General features: G+C 38.5%; 1 protein-coding gene across 7 annotated transcripts in view; it reads left to right on the forward strand.

Moving 5' to 3' along the window:
* HIVEP1 (HIVEP zinc finger 1) overlaps nt 1–22,567 on the forward strand; it is a 148,183-nt gene that overhangs the window by 67,991 nt on the left and 57,625 nt on the right. For 6 of the 7 annotated variants that reach the window (XR_010883346.1, XR_010883345.1, XM_067290846.1 and 3 more), the window contains one exon: nt 7,813–7,866. The exons of the other annotated variant lie outside the window; for it this stretch is intronic. Coding sequence is in view for 4 of the 6 variants with exons in the window: in XM_067290846.1 (XP_067146947.1) it covers nt 7,813–7,866 (54 nt within the window). In the remaining 2 variants the exon portion in view is untranslated. The remainder of the gene's footprint in view (nt 1–7,812; nt 7,867–22,567) is intronic. 7 annotated transcript variants of the gene reach the window in all.

A 22,567-nucleotide genomic window follows, 5' to 3' on the forward strand; every position in this document is an offset into this window, starting at 1 on the left:
TTGGGGACAAAAGAATGATTTTTTTAATTAAAGGTAGATTTAAATTTGAATGAGAAAAGTGCCTTGTCATATAGGTTTTGTTATATGTATTTTGCTGCGGTTTGCCAACTTTGCAGGTTTTAATTTTGCAGCAGGAAGGCAGCGGTGGGAATTTTGGACCATCAAAGCAACCCTCAGGATAACTGGTTTACAATTCTGCCAACTCTTACACCTACTCGCTCAGAGATTAGCTCATTCTGCTGTAAGGACTCTTGCAACCATTGCTCCTTCCTGTTCCGAGGGCAGGATGTATTTTTTCGACACTGGCAAGTACCTGAGATTATAAGAAAAAAACAGAAGAGCTTCCTTCTTTCACCTTCCCTTTTCTCTTTCCCTCTTCCTCCTCACAGTGCCTGCCACTGAGTTCACTTCAGCACCGCTGCTCTGATAATAAAGCAACTCAACAGAAATGTGGCGTTCACCTTGATGTGTTGTTTGGCCCTTATTTGGCGCTCTCATCGCAGTTCTGGTCTCCGCTTTTTTAGGTCCTGCCAATGTGGGGAAGGGTGCACTGAATTAACAAAATGAATTCCTTACAGAGACAAGACTTTTTTTTTTTTCCTTTAATTAGCTACTTAAGGGAAGTATTAGGATTCATCTCAGTTAGCTGAAGTTCATCAGGACTATGGCATCCTTGTCAACACCAGGATTTTAATGTGTTGTAAATAGCCCTTAACGTGTTGTAACAACTGCAGAAGCACAGGGCCAAATATTGCAGCCTCTTCACGACTGGGTCCGGCTGCTTCTGAATTCTCACCAGCCCCTGGCAGCTACCCTGCGCCCAGTGCGGGCTGTAAAGGCCCGTTCAGATTAAACGATCCTCCGCTGAGGAGGGCAGAGCTGACAGGTATCCCTGTGTGCCACGCGAGCAGCTGGAGAGGGCGAGTGAACCCATAAGCCGGGGAAGCGGGCCAGGTTTGCCCAAGCTTCGTGCGGCCACCCCTGCTGCCGGTGCCACGAGGCAAGCTGGCTGGGCAGGGGTGGCTGACGCAGGAGGCTGCCCGCTGCGGGGGGGTTCGAGTTGCTCCAGCCGCGGGAGATTTGGGTCGCTCCGCCTTGCATCTGAGCCCTTCTGCAGGCACGCTGTCGGTCCACAGGGTTCACACAGCTTTCTGCACCTGTATCTCCTCCGAGTAAATGCTTGTGTTAATACAGCGTTGGGTTTCTAAGCATGATAATATTCTGATGCTTTTAGAAATGCTTGCAGTAAAATGCAAAACACTTTGTTCCTGGTGTTTGAGCTATATGGGATTCAACAGTCAGAAAATGCAGAAGTAAAGGTTTCCACATGAAGCATCTCAGCACCCGTTTCACTCACTGCGTGAATCTAAGCAGCAATGGAAAATACAGGATTTTGAACTTCTATCAGTGTTTTCCTTAAACTCTGTCTCCAGGGGAAAAAAATGTAAAGGTTCTGTTTTCAGTAATACTTCCCAATATAAACTGATCGAGTTAATGTACTTTAATTGCAGAATATTTTGTCACTGCAGTTTTCTTCTCTGCTAGTGGTATAGATGATCGATGCAAGAAAAAGGTAATTAAAGTTATACCTTTCTTTGCCTGCGTTGAAAAACATGCAAAGTGATTCTTTTAAATTATTTTTCAAATATTTTCAGATGGTGTGAGATGGGGCAGAGTGGGTGTTTTAAAAAGCAGCAAGAAAAACTGTTGTTGTCTGAAGCTGTTGTCCTGGAGGTATATTTAGGATGACTCAAGAATAAGGTCTGTGAGTTTCCTTGCCTTAAACTGAAGAAAAAAAATGTTGACATTTTCCTTCTAGCTGTTTTGGTTAAATATTTGAATATAAAAACCCAGCCTTTCAAGCAAAGTAGAAAATTTGATTTTTAGAAATTTTGATAAAATAGTCCAGTCTCACCATCTACTGTGGTGTAATTCTGCTGATTCTTCAATTATCCACAGAGGAAACAGGGTATATAAGATAAAAAGTGAAAATGAAATTTCTTTTCCTTTTAGAGCAGAAATCTTGGGTCTTCATCAAGAAGCCAAAAAGAAGAAAGGCCTTTTTATAGAGATACAGATGCATATGCAAATATGTGCAAAGACAAATATTAGTGTTTGGACATTTTGCTTAAGCTTAATGAACTTTTAACAACCCTGTCATGTATATTGTCCCAGTGGCTTAAAAGTAGCTCTCCTAAATGACTGTTTCTCCATTCTTTGTATGTGTTGTCACTCTCTAGGGAAAAATAGTTGTCATTAAGTACTGGTGAGTAACTGCTGGTCTTTTTCAGACTTACCAAAGTGACTTGTTCAGCAGGACAAGCTCATCTTAGTATTTCTGCTTTCCTTGCTGAAATTCCTAAATCTTTATTTTTTTTATACCTGACCATAACAAATCAGTACTTTAAAATACTTATTTGTTAAATTTCTAATACATATAAAAATATTCTTGTTTGTTTATGCTGACATATTGATGTTTCTAAAAAAATTTTAAGTTTTTTTAACATTACATTTTATTTGTGTTGTGTGTAATGTATGTGACCGAAATCCATGAGGTTATTTCTCTCTCTGCGGATCAAAAATAGAGAATATAAAGTTGGTGAAAATTCTGCTTTGTTTTTTTATTAAAAATCTACCACAACATTACCTTATCAAACTCAAACTATTAGAATCTATTTAATCAACTTTTATGGTAGGAAGTGTATAAAATAACAAGCGTATTTTACTGTACAAAATCTCTTCACTCATGCTGCTTAAAGGACAGTTAAATTATATATTTAAAAGAACGAAGAATTAAGTTATATTTCCACAAGCAGATGTCTGCTGGGAGAGCTGTATTAGGCAATGACATGAAGAAGCTTGATACTTCACAAAAAAACCCCAAGAGCTGTTCCTTTGCTGCAAATGGCATAATAAAAGCAAAATTCTGCTCGTTTGGATGCGTGTGATGGTGATGAAGGGGTGACTTTCCAAAGGAAGTACAAAGAGTGGTTTTGCCAATATGCCACCATGTAGAAAAGAGTGTTTCCTCATGCTTTCTATACTCCTCCTTCTCTGCTAGTTGCATGCATAGCTTAGGCACATGAATTGCAATATTGCACAGTTATTGCAAAATCCTTGAAATGTCTTGCTACAAGAGAATGGATTTAATACAATCAATATCCCCCTAGTACCACCTAAGCCGGCTGCTCACAGTCAGCTGGAGGCTGTAGCTGGGTTCACCCTGTACTGCAGCTTGCGGACTTCTTTGAGTTAGATGCATGCTTTTTCAAAATTATTTGTATTTCACAGTTGGTCACCTCTTTTTTTTCTCCATTGTACCCTTGTTGTCTTGTTTTACTTGATACATATAAAATAAATAACTACATGCATGTGTGTGTGTATATATATATATGTACACATACATACGCATACACACACACATGTTTTATATTCTCTCTGTTTTGCTTTTTGGTGGTGTGCGCCTACCTCAGATAACCAAGAGCTGGCTCCATGACTTGTAACACTGCTATAACAGTTATGTATTTATGAAGCAAACACGTTCTGCTCTGCATTAAATCTGTCCCTGTTGAATTCCCCCTCTGCTAGCAGGAAGCAATAGCTGGTAGTTAAGAGTTGGTGGGAAGAGTGGCTGGACGCTAACTCCTGGTGGCAGGATAGGGGCCAGCCATCACGTGGGCACATCAGAGCACAGACATTCAAAATTCACAAGGAATTATTTGCAACCATTATAAAAGGTTCCCAAATTAGAAGGAGAGAGTTTCAAAGTCTCTGCCGGATGGGCCCCTACCTTAGAGGTTTGCGTTGATCGTTGGCATATTTAATCTCGCCTCTGCACACGGTGGAGCCTATGACCAAATTACTTTTTCATTCTTGTTCCACTTTTTCCCCTCTAGTAAGCACTTAGTGAGACGTGTCCTGTCTTAAATGAGAGTGTATCTGTCACAGAGTTGTTATCATCTGCTTCTAGATGTGTGCTGTTTCAGAAAACTGTTTACCAGAAGTTGTGAATGTTAGAATAGGTCTTACAATGAACTAGTAGTCAAAATCTATACATTTCTATAGTTTTATGAGAAATAAAGAGGGTGCCATATCAGAAATACGTTAGGTGTTTCCATTGGTTAAATTACTTTCTCTTATCCTGGTGAAACTTAATAACATTCCAGTGGTAAAGAAATGTCTCCTTTGTAAAATTCCAGATTGGACAATATCTTCAGTATTGTGACTTTAAATCTGAAATAACACTAAATCAAAGTTAAGTGAATATTAGATCAGATAATATTATTTGCTGAAGTTATTTTTGAATAATTGTGGAATTTGTAATTTTCAGCTTGTACTGGGTTTTCAGAGGATTGTACTATTAGGGAATCTATAATATAATTATGAAGAGTATGGTACATAAAGTCTGAAATTATTTGCCTTAAAATCTGTCATATAAGGCTAATTTAATGAGACAAAGGACAGAGGGAAATGACAACATTATATAAATTTTATGTTATTTAGCAAGTTATTTTTGGTGCATCTATGAGATTTCAAAAGACCAAAGGGAAGCTATGTTTCAGTTTAACTTACATAAGCAATTCAAAGTGAACTATTCACATGTGCTCCGCAGCATTTCAGAATAACCCAGTTATTCCTTTAATTGAAAAAAACAGACTGTATTGTTTTGTAAGATAGCCACCAATACAGTATCTGTAGTTGTAAAATGTATTAGTTTGGAAAGTGACTGGCACAGGTTCAGTAGTATGGTGTTAAATGTGACTTAGCGTGATAATTAGAATAGGTAGCTGCCTGGTAAGGTTATTACAAAGGTGTAGCTCTCAATGACGTTTTTAGTAGGTAGGCCCATGTTAATACCCATACCTCATTTACAGTCAAAGTTGGAAATCTCTCCTCAGGTCTCAGCAAAGATTTAATAATACAGTAGTGCGGCAAGAGCTTGGGAAGCATTATGATTCATAATTAAAACTATGCACCGCTTGTCAAACATATGACCAAAGTACCTTTTAAGATGCCTTATTCCCTTGGTCCACTCGTTTGCTCGCTCTGTTCAGTAACCCACAGTGGTGCTCTCAGTTATCGCTACCAATCTTGACATTTTTCTGTGTTCAGGATTCTTGAAACTGTTCTGCACTGAGATACATCTATATGTATAAAGACATGTCTGGAATAGTTACATTTCATTGGGGGAAACGTATCAGGAGATGCAGGAGGTGTATGAGATTTTCTGGCTGTGTACCCAACATATGTTTGCCTAGTTATTATTTCTTTTATCTGTATTTCTTTGTTTAGGATTGCAGCCTGACGTACAAGTGGTTGGGAATTTCTAATAGGAACTCTTTTTTTTCTGAAATAGGAGAGAGAATTCAGTTAAGGAGATAAACACACAATCTTTCTGGTTATCTAATGCTGCATGCTTTCAAAATACTTAATTATTTTTCTGATTTTCCTAATTAATTTAATTTTTTCTCTGTAAACTATGATGATTGTGAATTTAAACACATGAATTTTTTGTAGTAGTGATGTGAAATATGCAGATAATTCTTTTAATGATGACATGGCAATTGTTTGTGTACTTAAGCTTAGATTTTGATGATCAATCTTTTACATCCTCTCAAGAGATAAACATTGTATCTCATGTGTTAGATGTATTTCTAGGCAAAGGGGAAATGAGTTTGATAGCCAGTCTACATTTTTGATTGCTTGTTGCTTTTTGGTAAATCTTACAGCTTAGTTTACGGGGTTAATTCTTTGATGTGTATTTTTTCCTGTGTGTTCATGTAATTTATCAGCTATCATGAAACTTTATAAGTAGTTTATTCTATCACTTTCCTGTAAAGAAGTAATCTGGGAGAAAATAGTAAAGATGGTTAGATACATTTTTTTCCAATGAAGTTAGTAGCACATGTATATAAGATGTCTTTTTAATGTTTTCTCTTTTTTTGTTAGAAATTGTCATTGTCAGCCTTTTTTCAATAATAACAAATGATGTATAGATAAAGACGATATTTGAGCTGCGGCTGAATACAGAAAGATATTAAATATCTTGTCTTCATTGTTTAAAGTAAGTCTGCCTAACTGGGTTGGTAAAGAGCTAGCAAAGGGTTGTTCTGTTTTTGAGTTGCTTGTGTTTGTGTGCAGCAGCGAGTAAATCAGTGCAAAAGAAGCTGTATATAAAACTATGTTAAATATGTATGTACATCTCATTAACCTCAGAGGAGGAAGGAAGAAGTTTGGCTTTTAGAATTGTGGTGGTGACCTGTCTCGTTAGCTGCTTCATTCACTCTGCGTTTGAGTCTGCCCTGTAAACGTGCGTGTGAGCCATTTTGTTGCATTCTCCAGGACTGCTTACAGGAGAGAAATTATTTAGTCTCAATGTGGAAAGGGGATCTGGTACTAGGTTTGAAAAGCAGAAATACAACACTAGAGCAAGCTGAACAGAACTTAATCTTAAAACCTATGAGAAGGATTTATTTTAGTTATGTTTTTTTTTAGTTCTGCTGAGAGAATTACTGGAAAACGATTCCAGGCTTTAACTGTGAACAAATGGTTCCAACATCCTCTAGTTTTATTAAGCTTATAAATATTAGAGAAGTCACCTAAAACCACTGCTTTAAGACAAAGTCTGTCGAAGAAAGGATCATTTTATAGGTGCCTTGCATTGTATAGGAAGGGGGGATAAAACTCTGACAGAATAGCAGCCTCCACACTTGGGAAAGAGAGAGATGAGCAGTTTGCAGAGCTATAGTCCTGCTTTCAAATGCTGCAGCCAAGAAGTCTTGATATTTCCCGAGTTGCACCAGTACAGTCAGAGAGTTTTAGGATAAATCCTGTTACATTCCATTCTTTCAGTTTAGTTTTCTAAATAACTGCCACCTGGAAACTTTCAGAGGTGTTTTGGAAAATGATCACTAATATCTGAAAGCCACATTCCAAGCTCAAATCTTGGTCTCTCAGGCCATAGTTCGAAGTGGAGCTCAGCTCATGCTACGGCTGCTGCTTCTTATCAACACCACCTCTTTTCCCAGAAGCCACTCAAAGGACTGTTTGCTACCAGAAAGAAATGGAGCTCAAGGTTTTATTAGTTCCAATTGCCCTTTTTCTTTCTTCTTTCTTTACACACACAGTTATTGAATGAAGTTCACCCTTCCAGTGAGATTTCTGTGAAGCAGCAGCAGAAACACAATTCCACTTCCCATGCTGATGTGTTTGGGGGCAGCAGGCTATTTGCTAAGAGCAGAGTTAGTAAAAAGACTTCTGGCCTCTTTTTGGTCCAGCTACATCTGTGCGAATTATGGGTAGTTTCACAGAGGAATAAGCACAAGACTACTACTCATCCCCCGCTGCTCCCGTGGGGGAGCACTGGCTCCATCACTTCTCATATCAAATTCTGTTTGTTGTTTGTATTACCATGTTGAATGCTGCATTGTCTTGTTCTAACAGCATTTTTCAAAAACGTATTAAAGTACTCTGTGCATCAGTAATGCACAATAATACCTATTCCGAAGAGTCCCCTGACTGCATAAATTATTATAGATGGCAAGAAACTACCGTGGGATTAGCTGTTGACTGCAGATCCCATGCCGATGCTTTTCTTTCTGCAGTTCCGTGTAATTTAACATGTCAATAGCGTTGCTGGTAAAACACGATAAAATTTTATATGGCAGTATTACTCATAATGTACTGCATATTTATGTGTGAATGGTATTACTCCTAAATATAAACAGATTTTTCAAGACAGATTTCAGTAAATGACTTTCTGAAATCTTGCTTTTTCATATATATTTCAGTAATGACTTCTTTTTCTTGCAGACAAAATTGAAGAAGCACAAAAACAACTTAATGGAACAGAAGACCAACAGAGAGGTAATAAACAAAAACAAAACGAAATAGAGAAAACACACTGTGATTCTACAGGCTGATCCAAAGCCTTCCTTCAACAGTGAAAAGACTTCACTGGGCTGGGCATCGGATGTGGCCCAGGGAATGTATATCTGCAGATCAGGTGCTGTGATCTGTAACATCCCAGTTTTGCTGAGACACAAATGCTTTATTTTAACCACTTGAGTAGCTGCACTGACCTTGATGAGACTGCTGAAGCAGTAGCGCTAGAGATGTGCCTAAGTTATTGTCTGTACGAACAGTTTGGTTCATAATATGATTTAGCTAATCATTAATAACCATGTTTGGTCTATGACAAGCAATAAGTGATGATTTCTAGCAGATGCTGAAAGAAGATTTATCTTTCAGGTTATTTTAAGAAACAGGTGACCTGTGCCAGATTAAGTCTGTGTGCTAGAGCTTAGAAAGCTAGTGGAAAGTCATTGTATTTCAAGGCTGGCTGACCACTGTAGTACCATATTTCAGTTCTTTGTCTTGTTCTGGGCAGACGTTCACCTCTCTCTGGATAGCAAATTGTCCTTCTGACCTGTGACAGGCCTGTGAACAGCACTGTAAATTGTGGATGCTCTCTCCTGGAACCAGAGTTTATTATCTTTTGATATAATGAATTTCAAAACATTTTGAAAATTATAGAACCCAAGAAATAACCTACTGTATCTCACCAGTAGGAGGCAATAGGACATACTGTTTATGAACGGCACATTGGGCTGGCTACTTTATGCAGTCTGTTCCCCTTATGCTCTCCACAGGCATTGGATTAGGGATGTCTGCCTAGTTCCTTTAGTATCTAGATGTTTATGGGCTTGGTGTCTGTGAATTTGCCTAATCCTTTTCTTAACCTGCAAATACTGCCTGCCTCCATCATTCTGTGGCAGCAACTTGCAGAAGCTCACTACCAATCACATAAAAATGTGCATTCATTTATCTTTTTTCCTGATTTCCTACTAGTTTCAAGGTTTCAGGGTTTACAGGTGTCCCCCAGCTCAAACACTGTGCAATGTGTTAAATAACAGTTCTATATTCACCTTGTCCACCACCTTCATGTTTTTATAAACCTTGTCCAGATCTGCCCTTGGCTTTCTTTTCTCCAGACTGAAGAGTCCCAGCCTTTTAGTCTCTCTTTATATAGCAGATACTCCACCCTCTTAATCATTTCAGTTACCCTTCTCAGTGCCTTGTTGAACTCCTTTATGTCCTCCTTCAGATGCAGAGACCAGAATTGCAGACAATAGTCAAGATATAGGCATGTCAGGGTTTTCTATAGTGGCAAGATGATGCACTCTATCTTGTTCTCATTGCTCTGCTTGATGATATTCAGAGTTTTTTGGCTATTTTGGCCACCACTGCAAACTGATTTGATGGTCTCAGAGAACTGCCACTGATGACTGAGAGGTCTCTTTCCTGAGTTCCAGGTTCCCAGTTCAGCACCATATAAGCGTGGCTTAGATTTCCTGTTTTATTGTGGTATTTACTTACTTACTTATCACCTCTGATGAAAAGAAAAAATTTGCAAACATTGTGAAGAGGCTGAGTGGCCCAGGCTACCAATGTTTGTCAAGCACAGTCAGTCAGTAGGTGAAGAGACAGCAGAACTCAGGTGTTCCTGGTGCATAGCCCTATTCAAGTAGGCTGTAGGCTTTTGCTGTGAAAAAAAAACCCACTCATGATATGCTTGGTTTTTGACGAGAAGATTTGATACAAGCTGCCCCTTATGGGCACCAGGATTATGATGTTTTCATATGTATTTGTAAAAGGTGAAGGAGAAGAAAATAAGTGATCAAGTGGTAGAAGCAGTGCTTCAGACGTTTACAGAGACTTTTCAACAAACCAGACCTCCTACTAAATAGAGTTTTGACACATTTTTGTTTAGTGGGACATAGGTAAGTGGATATTGTCATCCAAACATAAATGCTTGATGTGTAAAGCATTACTGACTGCTCTTGTTGTTGATCTTGCAGAGGTAATATTGCTCTGGATTTTTTTCTGTGATGGACATGCTCAGACTGAAGGTTAACTAACCTCTGTTTCCAGGAGTTTGTTCTCAGCTATGCCCCAGTAACATGTTCATGATCCTGCACAAATGAACAGAACTACTCTAGTGTAAACTTATGATGTACTCTGAAAAGTATGAGATTGCAAATTTTTGAGTGATGGTAGCACTCAGCTTTGAAAATTTTTGTTGTCAAAAAGATCGTAGCTTAATTTTTGACTTCTAATCTAAATTCATATGGCTGGCAGTTGAAAAACAAATGTTTACATATAAATTTGGTGTAGAAATAATGGAGATAATTAGGCTTTTCTTTTTCAGTGAGAAATGTCCTTTGCCATTTTTTAGTTTTGTTTCTTAAATGTCTGAACAGATAGCATTCTTGGTAATATGAAGTAAAGAAAATGATTTATTTGAAGCTTTAGAGTCTAAAGGCCTCTGAAAGATGGAAAATATATGTATTCAGCTAAACAAGTAAATAAAATTGTGGACATATTCACATAAATTATTTTAAAGCAAATCCAATGTATAAAGATTCACCTGAAGTATGGTTATACACTTTACCTCTTTATTCATTTCTTTTGTCTCTCAGTTCATATAGATCACTTCAGATTTATTTTCCATCTGAAATGAATAGGGAATGTAATTCCGTGGAATTTATTACAAGTTAACCACTATTCCGTCAGTACTGGAACTGTCAGTGGTATAGCATACTTGTCGGGAGGAATTTTTCAGAAGTTTACTCACAGTGGGTTTTCTTCTGACTAGTGTGCACTCATCAGTGACAACTTTATACATGTGTGGAATTGTGAGTAACCTTAGTTGACTGCAAAAAGATGTATTTAACATACCTTATTTTTGCTGTGAGTAGTAGTATTCCAATTAAGTGCAAATTGAAATAGGTCCCTGTTAAACACAGAGGAGACAGTACATGAGCAGACATAGTTTTCAAATTTGGTGAATTCAGTTATTTAGTATAAAGTTGCAACTGGAAGACAAATTTTTTTTGAGAGAGGGGAGTGATAGTCCACAAATACATTCAGAGTGTGGACATACAAATGCCCTGTCACATGAGACTGGAAACATTTTTCCCAGGGGCCATGGTCACTTCTGCCCTCCTTCCTGCTCAGTGAGTATGTGAGGTGGAGAATTCTTGGCATCATTTCATTTTCTCTCAACCACCCAGCTGCTGCTATGAATTTTCAGTACGAGCAGCTCTGCTTCTCTTTTGCTTGGACGACATCTCCAAAGGCTGTTTTATACCCTGCTGTGGGGGTTGAATTTCATCTTCTGACACACATGCAAGGTATCCTTAGTGCCATAGTGCAGGTCGTGTTCCCAGCGAGTGCTCCGTGTGTTCTTTAAAGCTGGAAGGGATGGTGAGCTTAACTACAGGGAATTGCTCCTTGAGAAAACAGTGAAAGCTCTGATGTGGGACCCAGTGGGTATCATGGGCTAGAAAGTAGTCAGCCAAATTTGACTGCTTTGTCTTTCACCTACCAACGTCCATCCTCCTAAGAAATCCCTCCCAAGAAAGTCTCTCTGTCTTCTCCCTTCCAGACTGGTAAAGTCAAGTCCTCTCAGATCCTTGTGGTTACCACAGAGGCTTCTGATTTGGTCATCCCCAGAACCAGTTCAGCCACTGAAGGCCAATATGAAGCGCTGTAAGCATATGTTTTCTTTTTTATGTGTCGCACCAGTTCTTCTTTATCCATCACAACAACTTGGGTCCAGGCTACATAAGCTCCACCAACTGTCAGTGCATTCTTTAGGACCGGTGGTACTAACTTGGATATCTCCATACTTGGCACCAGCAATGCTTAGACTGTTGCCTCAATCTCCATCTCTTCTTCTGAAACTGTTGAGGGAATTAAAGTTGGTAACAAACTCCAGCGACACCAAGATTTGCTATCTGACTGTGTCTCTGCCAGTGTGGTTCTCCATTTTGGCAGCTGTGTTCCCCTGCACAGACAACAGAGTTGTCAGGGGCAGTAGCTCAGATGGTTGTTATTGTGTTACTCTGGTTATCCTTCAGAGAAGCACAGCAAGCATCTCTTGTTCTACAAGACCAGCACAGCCCTGACTGAGAAATCCCTTTCATCTTGGAAGCCGAATGTGAGGTGATGTCTCGCTATCCTGAGGCCCACACTGAGACGGCCTGTGCATGATGACTGTCAGTGTGCCATCAAAGACTGTATAGAGTGGGTGGCGAGTTCCCTACAGTCTTCTCAGTATGGATGTGGAACTTTCACATGATATAATGGATATTCTGCGTTACCCACAGATCCTGGTGTCTCTCTCTCCATTGGGAGTGCTATTCTGGACTCAGTAACTTCATTTTGGAAAACTGCTTTTTATTCCAGCCAAAAGGATCAGTGATAAACAGCTAGAGGACAGGGAACACGGATTTCCTTACTCTGCTTCTCTGTGATAGTGATCACTATGTCTTCTGAGTTTAAGGACAAAGGTGGTCTGGGATGGTTGGGGAATGCATTTATGTTCCTCAGCCTCGTTGCAGTTTAGACTTGCAAACTGTCATGGTTGTTTGTCCGGTATGAATTTATCCCCCTGTATAAGCTATTGTTCTTGTTTGAATTTCTACTCATGTTTTTGACTTTCTCTAGGAGATGTGGAGATGGACAGACTTTCTGTACCTACTTCTTCAATAGGTAAAGTTTTGAACAGTTTACTGACTATCATTGCAAGCTGCAGGCAATATGACAAATCCGTTCTGAACTCGGACTTCCAGTCCCTCTAATGGCACACAGCTGTCTGCCAGACTCCTCTCCTTTCCCCTTCCAGACTGATGAAGTCCTGACCTCTTTGCAGGACTGGCAGGTGTCCCTCTGGCTGCCTGTTTTCAATGTGTTTTATTAGGGGTCACACTTTGTATTATCCTGCTGCCTCGGCAGTCACAGCCAACTTTAATCAGCCAAAATATCAGATTTACCTAGTGAATACAACCTGTTCTACAGCTGCTGCACCCCATAGCCTGGACCAGGATGCATGTTCTGGTGGTTAGAGCACTCCTGGTCTCACCTCCAGAAAAGATGTTCTCATAAATAGCAGAAAGGAATAAACTAGCAGTTAAGTTTCAGATCAGTGTGTGCGTTGGTCCTCTCCAGTTTACCAGTTCTGGTAGAGTGGAGTACTTCGAGCTGAAGGCATCAGATGTCTCCTTAAGCTGTTTTAAGGTCTATTCAGCACCTGTTTGTGTATCATTTGCTTATCAGCCAAGTTCCTATACTTTTTTCACCCCGTAATTTTCAGGTTCCTTAGAGCTGAAGGAGCTCTTTCAGTTTTTTATCTGGTGCTGAAGATACTGCACAGTGGGATTTGAACATGATGTGTATTCTCCTGATCCTCCCTTTCAGATCCTTAGCTTAGCTGTTCACTTCTTGGTCTGTGAAGGGGGATTTCTAAGTTGCTATCACCTCTTCCAGAAGTCTCAGCCCATATGACAGATCTGTCTTGATGATAGAGTTCCTTTCCAGATGTACCACAAGTTTCACCCTAAGACAGTATCCAAATTTCACCTAAATAATTCTATTTCCAAGATCTCATTCTTCAGTGAATGTCATTATTTGCTGAGAAACCACCAAGACAGAACCATTTAAAGGCCTGGTTTGGACTCCAGAAGAGTCCAAGCAACTTCAGTAGCATTGTTGAAAAATACTTTTATTTCCAACATAAGTCAGGGGACTGTCCACAGCCCCTGTCCACACTTTCAGTAGGTGTTAATCTGTTTCTGAAATCTTCAGGGTTCTTGCAATATTTGGTGGAGTGGTTCTGTAGTCACTTTTTGCGCGCAGGACTATGAGACTCTCCATCCACTGATACATGTCACATGATGATAACTATGTGGAACCACCTACTGTGTGAATGTACATTTGAACTATCATGTACAGAAAGAATAAAGAAAGGAAAGATTACTTATCAGCAATGAAAATTCTCTGAGATGCAGAATCCACAAGCACGTATGTTCCCCTTACACTTACAGGCCTCCAAGGTAATGTATTGGCATGGAGGAGAGGTAACTGAAATGGCATCAATTGCACTTCACTTTGTTTGCCCATCTGCTATTTTCTTTAATTGGAATATTATTTCTCCAGAAAATTGAACTGCACTGGAGTTTAGATGAAGAATTTTGGCATTTTAAATGGAAGCATGGGACTTCAACTCAGAAATGTAGGTTCTGATACAGATTCATTGTAGACATATTTTGTATCTTGTGAGTCCTTCCAAACTCTACCTTTTCACCCTCTTGTTAAATGTATACATGTTACTGACAAAATTATAGAGGGAGTTTCAACTACAGTATTATTAATATACCAGTGTTCCAGTTCTCTACTTAATCAAAATGTCACTTATATATTACCTTAAAGATTGATGCCCTTTTAATCTTGTCACATCCCAGTTTACAGATGACTCTGATTTGCCTGCCATCTAGCCCTGAAGGAGCAGGCAGATTCATTCCCTTTCCACCCCTCCCCGCAGGCACTCCTGACCCCCCTTCCTGCCTCTGCACCTCTCCCTGCCAAAAGGCAGGTGTGACCGCTGCATGCTGGTGATGTACCCCACAGCATATTTCATCAGCTGTGGTCAATGCTGTGCTCTTTCATCCCAATGTTCAAGGGAAATAGGAAGCTGAATGAAAGGGGGGTGGATCAAACAAAAATCTGGAAATGGGGAACTAAAAAAATTAAAGCATTTTGATTTACACGTTTAGGGTGATCTCATCCTCCACATGTTTCCTTGAATTTTTCTTGCAGGTTTGCAAGTATGTGATCTTTTTTGATTCTTTGCTGCTTGTGGTACTGTCATTAGCCCAAAATACTTTCTTTACATTTCATATTTGTAGGAAACTGTACCTTACTTTTTGGACAAGAAAAAGCACAAATATCCAAAGTTTCATATTATTTTTTTTCATCTTTCTGTGCTTATCTTCAACAACCATATGGGCTAGAAATATAGTTGCTCTAAATGGAAGTATATAATCTTCAAAAGTCACAAGCTACGTTAGTGTCTTTTTTGCTACTTAATGATGGTGAGAGGATTAGCTAGCCTCTTTACTTTTTCTGTTGATGTACACCAGAGCTACCTACCTTTTACTTTCCAAATGTTTGAAACTACAAGCTAGCAATAATATGTCATGCGATTCAGTTGTGCATTTTCTTGATGTCTGATTTCATAAAGTGTTTGTATCTACATTAAAATATGTCAATACATGTGTGCAAGAGGTGATTTATTTAAACAGTTCTCTGTACATCAAACTGTAAGACTTTAAATCAAGATTGAATTATCTTTCTAAAATATTTACTGCAGCTCAGACAGCAGTTATTGGCTTAATGCACGAACTCTTGAAAACTATAAGTATCTGTAGCTCATGTGATACAAGATCTCAGATTTTCATGAGGTTCCTTCTGTTCTTAAGGTTTCTGGTGTCTTCAAACTAAAGGAATGCTGCATGCTGCTAATAATAACAATTATGACTTGAAAAGTTCTTTCTTTCTGTGTTCAAGCACATTCGATGCATGGTTTTGTGCCCATGAAGGCCAGTGAGAAAATTCCACTGATTTCAATGGGAGCAGGAATAGTCTCTGATATCATTAATCATCCTTTTTCATTGCTTTTGTCTTCAACAGTTAAATAAATTTTAACATCCCCATTTTACCATTGGAGGGAAACTGATAAAAATGGAGATCTTTACATGTCCTTTAATGCTCTGAGAAACAGTATTAGAGTGTGGGCTTAACCCAAGGTGTTTTGTGGCTCCTGTATTCCTCCGGGATTGAGAATCCATGTCTGTATCTGCTATTTCTATTTTGGTTTTATTTGGTTAGTACATCTAGTTTAGACTTCTGGTAGCTGAAATTTGCTCAATAAATCCACTGCTGGTGCTAGACACAGCGAGAACTGGTATTGTTTTGACAGTCAGACAAACAGATTTACAATTTTAAATTGAACATTTCATCCTTTGAAGCTATTCTGAGAACTTGGTTATTACATCAATGTGATGTTAAAGTATTTTGACTTTTTTTGACAAGTATAGCAAATTTTTTGAGTGACAGTTCAGTAAAAGAGAGATTTCAACCTGTAAGTGTCATTTTCAAAGGGACATTATAGAAATTAACATTCTAAAACACTTGTTGAAAGAGAATCTTCCTAACAGTAAATGAAAAATGGCTTTTCCAAAATGTGGCTACAGTGTATTATAAAATTAGTGGCTTCTTTTCAGACCAAGTAACATTTTGAGGTTGACATGGATTTAATGAATAGAAGGATTTCTTGAAAGTTTCTAAAGTCTGAGGTCAGAACAAGCTCATTTCTGTGGTGAGAGGATGCTGAGCTAACAAACTAGCTAGTTCAAAGGACCTACCTGTTGTAAACCTGATAGGTTGCTAATTTTAGCAGATGTGAACTGGGAGCAAGCCAGCTGTGGAAAGCAGAATTTTTGACTTACTAGCTTCCTTGTAGTCTGCCTTGCACATGAGTAATGGGTGTGTTTTTCATACTTTCCAGATACTCCTTTAGCTCAGGGAGTTGTCTATTTCCTCTGGCCTCCTTCTAAAGGGAAAGTATATTTTATAAATGGATGCTGAAATAGATGCAGAGTACCACTATCTGGAAGCTGGATGCGACAGGCTGACCTGGGAAGAGTCTCTCATAAGAAACCGCTAAAAGGTGCATTTGTGTATGTGTTTGAGAGTGAGAAAAGAGGGAATACAGGCATACCTTGTTGCGCTTCGCAGATACCGTGTTTTTTACAAATTGAAGGTTTGTGGCAACCCTGTGTCAAGCAAGTCTATCAGCACCATTTTTCCAACAGCATGTGCTCACTTTGTGTCTCTGTATCACATTTTGGTAATTCTCGCAATATTTCAAACTTTCTCATTATTATTATATCTGTTATGGTGATCTGTGATCAGTGATCTTTGATGTTACTGTTGTAATTATTTTGGGGTGCCACGAACCATACCCATATAAAACGTCAAACTTAACTGATAAATGTTATGTGTTTTCTGACTGTTCCACTGACAGGCCGTTCCCCCATCTCTCTCCCTCTCTTTGGGCTTCCCTGTTCCCTGAGATGCAACAATATTGAAATTAGGGCAATTATTAACCCTACAGTGACCTCTAAGTGTTCAAGTGAAAGGAAGAGTCGCACGTCTCTCACTTTAAATCAAAAGCTAGAAATGATTAAGCTTAGTGAGGAAGGCATGTCGAAAGTCGAGATGGGCCGAAAACTTCTTAAGGATGAGCAAAGAAAGTGGTTTCTTGAGATAGAATCTACTCCTGGTGAAGATGCTTGTGACCACTGTTGAAATGACAACAAAGGATTTAGAATATTACATAAACTTAGTTGATAAAGCAGCGGCAGGGTTTGAGAGAATTGACTCCAATTTTGAAAGAAGTTCTATTGTGGGCAAAATGCTGTCAAACAGCATTGCATGCTACAGAGAAATCCTTCATGAAAGGAAGAATCAATCGATGCGGCAAACTTCATTGCTGTCTTATTTTAAGAAATTGCCACAGCCACCCCAACCTTCAGCAGCCACCACCCTGATCAGTCAGCAGCCATCAACATCAAGGCAAGACCCTCCATCAGCAAAAAGATTATGACTCGCTGAAGGCTCAGATGATGGTTAGCATTTTTTAGCAATAAATTTTTAATTTATTAATTTATTAATTTTAGCAATAATTTTTAATTAAGGTATGTACATTGGTTTTTTTAGACATAATGCTCTTGCACACTTAATAGACTACAGTATAGTGTAAACATAACTTTTATATGCACTGGGAAACCAAAAAATTCATGTGACTCACTTTATTGCAATATTCGCTTTATTGCGGTGGTCTGGAACCGAACCCGCAATATCTCCAAGGTATGCCTGTATGTGCATATGTGGAAAAGGAGAGGCAAGGATGGGGAAAGTGAAGATCTTTGAGTAGCTCAATGGTCTTGGCTTCAAGGACCTTCCACTGATATAGAAACAAACCTACCTTGGAGGAGGATCATCCTTCCCACGTTCAGAGCACCAGATGGAGCTTCTGTGGTTAGGACATTCCTGCTTTCTAGATATCCATCAAATCAACTTCTGCTTCTGTCACATTCACAATGCCATTTAGTCTTAAAAGAAAGACCCAGTGCATAAGACTTTTCCTACTCTCTTAGCCAGAGCCCCTCTTCTGTTTTTTAAATAGTGTGGTTGTTTGCTCTGAGCTCTTTGGTACTCTTTATCTCTCTGTAATTGCTAGAAGCAGTATGGAAATCATTCCAGTGGATCCCTGCTTTTCAAATGGAAGATTGTATTAAGGAAGTGCAGAGAATATGACTAAGGAGCTTGTTCTGTCTGAACATCATTATGTGCAAAGAGAATTTAGTTAATATCTTGTTATTTTCATTTTCTATTTTTTCCCCTGAGACTCATGAGGGAAATTCTTGGGGAGTTTATATTCAGTATATCATCTGAACAGATAGCAGTTGCTGTTTGCTGATAACCCTTTAAATTGCTTGCTATTTCATTGCTGTTTTGTAATCTTATTTTAATGGCCTTTCTTCCTCTGTGTGTTAGGAGCAGAAGTTGCTTTAATTGTTATTATGTATGATTTGTTAGCCAAATCCTAACTTATCAGTAACAATTGATCATCCTTAAATTGCAAACAAATAATTTAATTGTGAAACTGTTCATGGCATTGCCTGACATTCTAGGAGGATTTCCAGGTGTTCCTCAGGTATTTAATTTCTGGCAACATTATTTTCTCTAAATGGTTATATTTAAATGTCTTTATTCTTCCTTGGATAACTGGGTAGTACTGGTTTTCAATTAAGCTTTGACTGGGAGCTTATTAGTTTTCCTTTTTTTTTTTTTTAATCATATCATTTTCATGTCTATGGCATGCCCAGCAAAGGAGATCTTCTCAGGCTTAGATTGCTTGTGACATTAGCTATCAAAACATTATCTCTCCACCTGCTAACAGTTGATGTGTTTTACCTTAAGAGCACTTAGGCAGTGATTAGTTCTCCATGTTTAGTGTAAAGGCTTCTGTGTAGATCAAGAAATTGATTATTGTCATATGGCTATAATGCAGAGCAGTACATAAATTTCATAGGGCTACATAATATATTAAATGTTTTTAAATTTTTTCAACATTTAAATGAAAGCTGTAACGCATGCCGTTCCTGAATGTTCATATATTACACATTGTGCAAGTAGTTACGCATTAACCATAGGTCCTGTGGAAGGTTTTTGCTGTTCTTGTGTTACTCTTCCTCTGTCTTTCAGTGAAGTGCTTGAGCCCTGTGCAGCTTTACAGTGATTCTGTCTCTGCTGCTTTTTATGCACATAATGCTGGGAATTCGCAATCAGTATCAAATGTCATGTTTTGTTTCCTGCCATGCTGGGCAGGAAATTAACTCTATTTAGGAAAAAAATCATCCATTTCACTTTGGATTTTGGTCAGGGATTTATTTGCAGATGTGCTGAAATGTTATATTCTGTTCCCGTTCACATATGGATATTTGCATTTCTCAGCTGAGGCTCTGGCGTTACCTCAGAGGTCAAATGTTTATTGCTGTTTGCTTCTGATGGTCTTCCTCATTAAGCAAGCTATATTTATGGCTGAAGCTCTGCTGGTTGTTACTTTCTTCACCCAAGCCAAGGAGCTAAATGCACAAAATGAGATCATATCGTTATAAAGAAGATCCTTCTTGGTCTTGTCAGTGTAGGGTAATTATATCCTTACACCCCCTCAGAGTTCTTTCTGTCTGTCAAAGTTATCTTGATGTGAGTAGTCGTGACGTTAAAAGATTTAGTCATAAAGACAGCCACAGACTAACTTGTTGTTTACTCTTTACCTATCCCAAGGCAAAAAAGAGCTGGCAGGCTCTTATGTCTGGGACGAAACTGTATCACAAAAGAACTTCCTGATAAGCGCAAGCTGTGTGCCTTGCGGGGAAGGTGTCTCGCTTACGCTATGCTAAAATGTTATTGCTCAATTTATAAAGCTAATCCAGCCTGCTCTCACTGATGATTCCAAGGTATCTCATTTAATATTTGAGTTGTAGCCCGGTGTACACTTCTCTCTGTGGCTACACATTTCAGCTATCCTCTGTTTTACTTTTTGTGTTAGGTTGTATATATTCTTGATTCTTGGGAAAGAAACATTTATGTTTTGATTTAATGTGAGTGGAACATTTATATATCTGTTTAGCCCAGCTTTGGTGAGTCCAGAAAGTTATTTTTCCTTTCAGTTTCAGTATATCTTTGCAGCTTACACACTAGTGATGGAGGTGCTGAGAGGTAGAGTCTAAGTAGCCTCTTCACTCCCACAGCAGCTCCTTTGTCCCCCCATGCTAGTTTGAAAAACGTGAAGTGAAAATCATTCACATTCCAGGCCTGTTATTTCAGGAAAAATTTTATTCAAAGGCGAGAAATATTTCTCCCTTTCCCCAGTGTTATCTTCAAAATGACAACCGACAGGTGTTAATCTAGAATTAGTAGAAATAGTAGATTGTATGCTTTAAACATTACAGTTTGTACTAAACATTATTAAACAATGTTTGTCTGTTCTTAACTATTGCTTACTTTTGGTAGCCAACAATATGGGTATTTCTTAGAGTGTTTTTATTTAAAAGCCTATAAATTGCATGGGAATAGACTTAAATATAAAGCAATACCAGCTATATATGTAGGGATGCTAAAGCATCATGTGGAACAAACTGAACATTTTTAGATTGCGTTGTTTTTGTTGAGATGCCTGTTACTTTTGCTACAAACAAGATGAAATATGCACAGAGTTTACTGACATTACTTGTCTGATGGTGGACATTGGGAACAGAAAAAGGAATTTAGTAACAAGAAAAATAGAAAAGCAGGATTCCTGGGACATGCCATTCTCCATGTAGCCACAGAGTGTATCATTGGTACATAGATTGATCCAGAAGACTGAATAAGATGAAGACCTATAGCAACATGCAAACAGTGTATTTGGTGTACACTTGAACAAAAGTATTTGGCAGGTCTTCAGGTTTATGTATGTTACTCAGTCTCATAACAATGGAAATTGTTGCGATAAAATATGATAAAATGATGATGATAAAGTGACTGGATTTGTGAACAAGGGAAGAGCAGTGGAGGATGGACAAGGCGACCTTCTGAAGTCCCCTCCAACCTGTGTAATCTTATGATCCTGTGAAATAGTACTTTTTAAATATGGGGAAACTCATTTACTAGTAGAGGTACTGGTTATGATTTCTTGATGTATATACCACCATACATTTTCTGTACATTTACATTTAATACATGAAGTTGAGATACAATGATTTTGCAGGCTTATCATACTGTGATGGTAGAGGCAATTAATATTGCTAATGACTTTGCGGTTTTGAGGTTAGTGGAACTACTAGCATGAGTACTGGTACCATATACTGGCATAGCTGCACCTTCCTTGGCAATTGTGTTAGTAGGACTTCCACTGTTTTGGTTAAAAAGAAGAAATATGCTAACAAAATAGTCATTCCAGTATGCAACCTTGCTGTGATGCAACCCTTGAAACAGGACTAGGGAACCTGTTCCTTTCTGTGAGCCAGTGCAGTACCTTTGATGGGTCACATATCAACACAGAGCTTAGTGTTGTCTGTTAAAAACACCAAGAAAAATAATCATGAATTTGCAGGCAATATGAAATAAATCATGAGCCCATACTTTCCTCATCCATACCTTATGGAATGGCCCAGTATTTGCTGATATAAGCAAAAGGACTGTTGTTGGCATAGACAGGCACTCCACTGAATACTTATCAGACTACTTTAGCCTCTCAGTGTCAAAATTTTCCATTTTTTAATTAATTAATTATGATCTACACACAGATCAAATGGTTTTTAAGGGTCCACTCTGTGAATGTTTGAACTGGTGCCCTCAACAGTAAAAACATTTAAGCATAGATTAAGCCTACTAACAGAGATTTCCAGATGTCACTGCTGATTTGGAGTGCCCCAAATTCTTTGGCTTGCATCCTGGTCTCTAAAATGCTGAGTGACCACCTTAAGACCCTCTCAAGAAGTCTGAAGTAAGAACCCAAAGTAAGACTCTTAAAATTGCTGGTCATTGACTTTGAAATCGTGTCTGTTTGTGCTTAAAATTAAGCATGGCACTTGAGTTAATCTTGTTCAAAGCTGACTATTGATTGAGAACATTTTACAGTTATATGTGTGGTTTATGTAATTGTGATTTTTTTTACACTTTGCAAAGTTTTAGGAAAAATACCATTGGCAGTACTTAACATCCAGGAGGCAGCATGAAGTTTAAAGAGGTAATTTAATAAAAAATAAAAGTGTAGTATGATTGATGTCAGTCCTGGTGCCTTACATTGCAGGTTAGACTTATTTCTTTATCCCAGAATTCTGTTCCTTACTTACTCATGGAAACACTCAGTGGAGTGATTCCTTCTTGATGACTGCTTTACAATAGTTCCAGTGAAATCAAAATTAAATCAGCATCAGATGTCAAGTATAAGAATATTTTGACTATTTAAAGACACCAGGAAGTTTAGCTTTATTCAGAAGATCTTTAGCTATGGTCTCTCTCACTTTTGAAAAACCTCGCATCTTTAAACTACTACTGTTGTGAATTGTTAGAGTAACCTTTTAGCTATATGTTTAAGGCTTAACTTATC

The sequence above is a fragment of the Apteryx mantelli genome, chromosome 2, assembly GCF_036417845.1.
Source record: "Apteryx mantelli isolate bAptMan1 chromosome 2, bAptMan1.hap1, whole genome shotgun sequence".
NCBI classification, from domain to species: Eukaryota; Metazoa; Chordata; class Aves; order Apterygiformes; family Apterygidae; genus Apteryx; species Apteryx mantelli.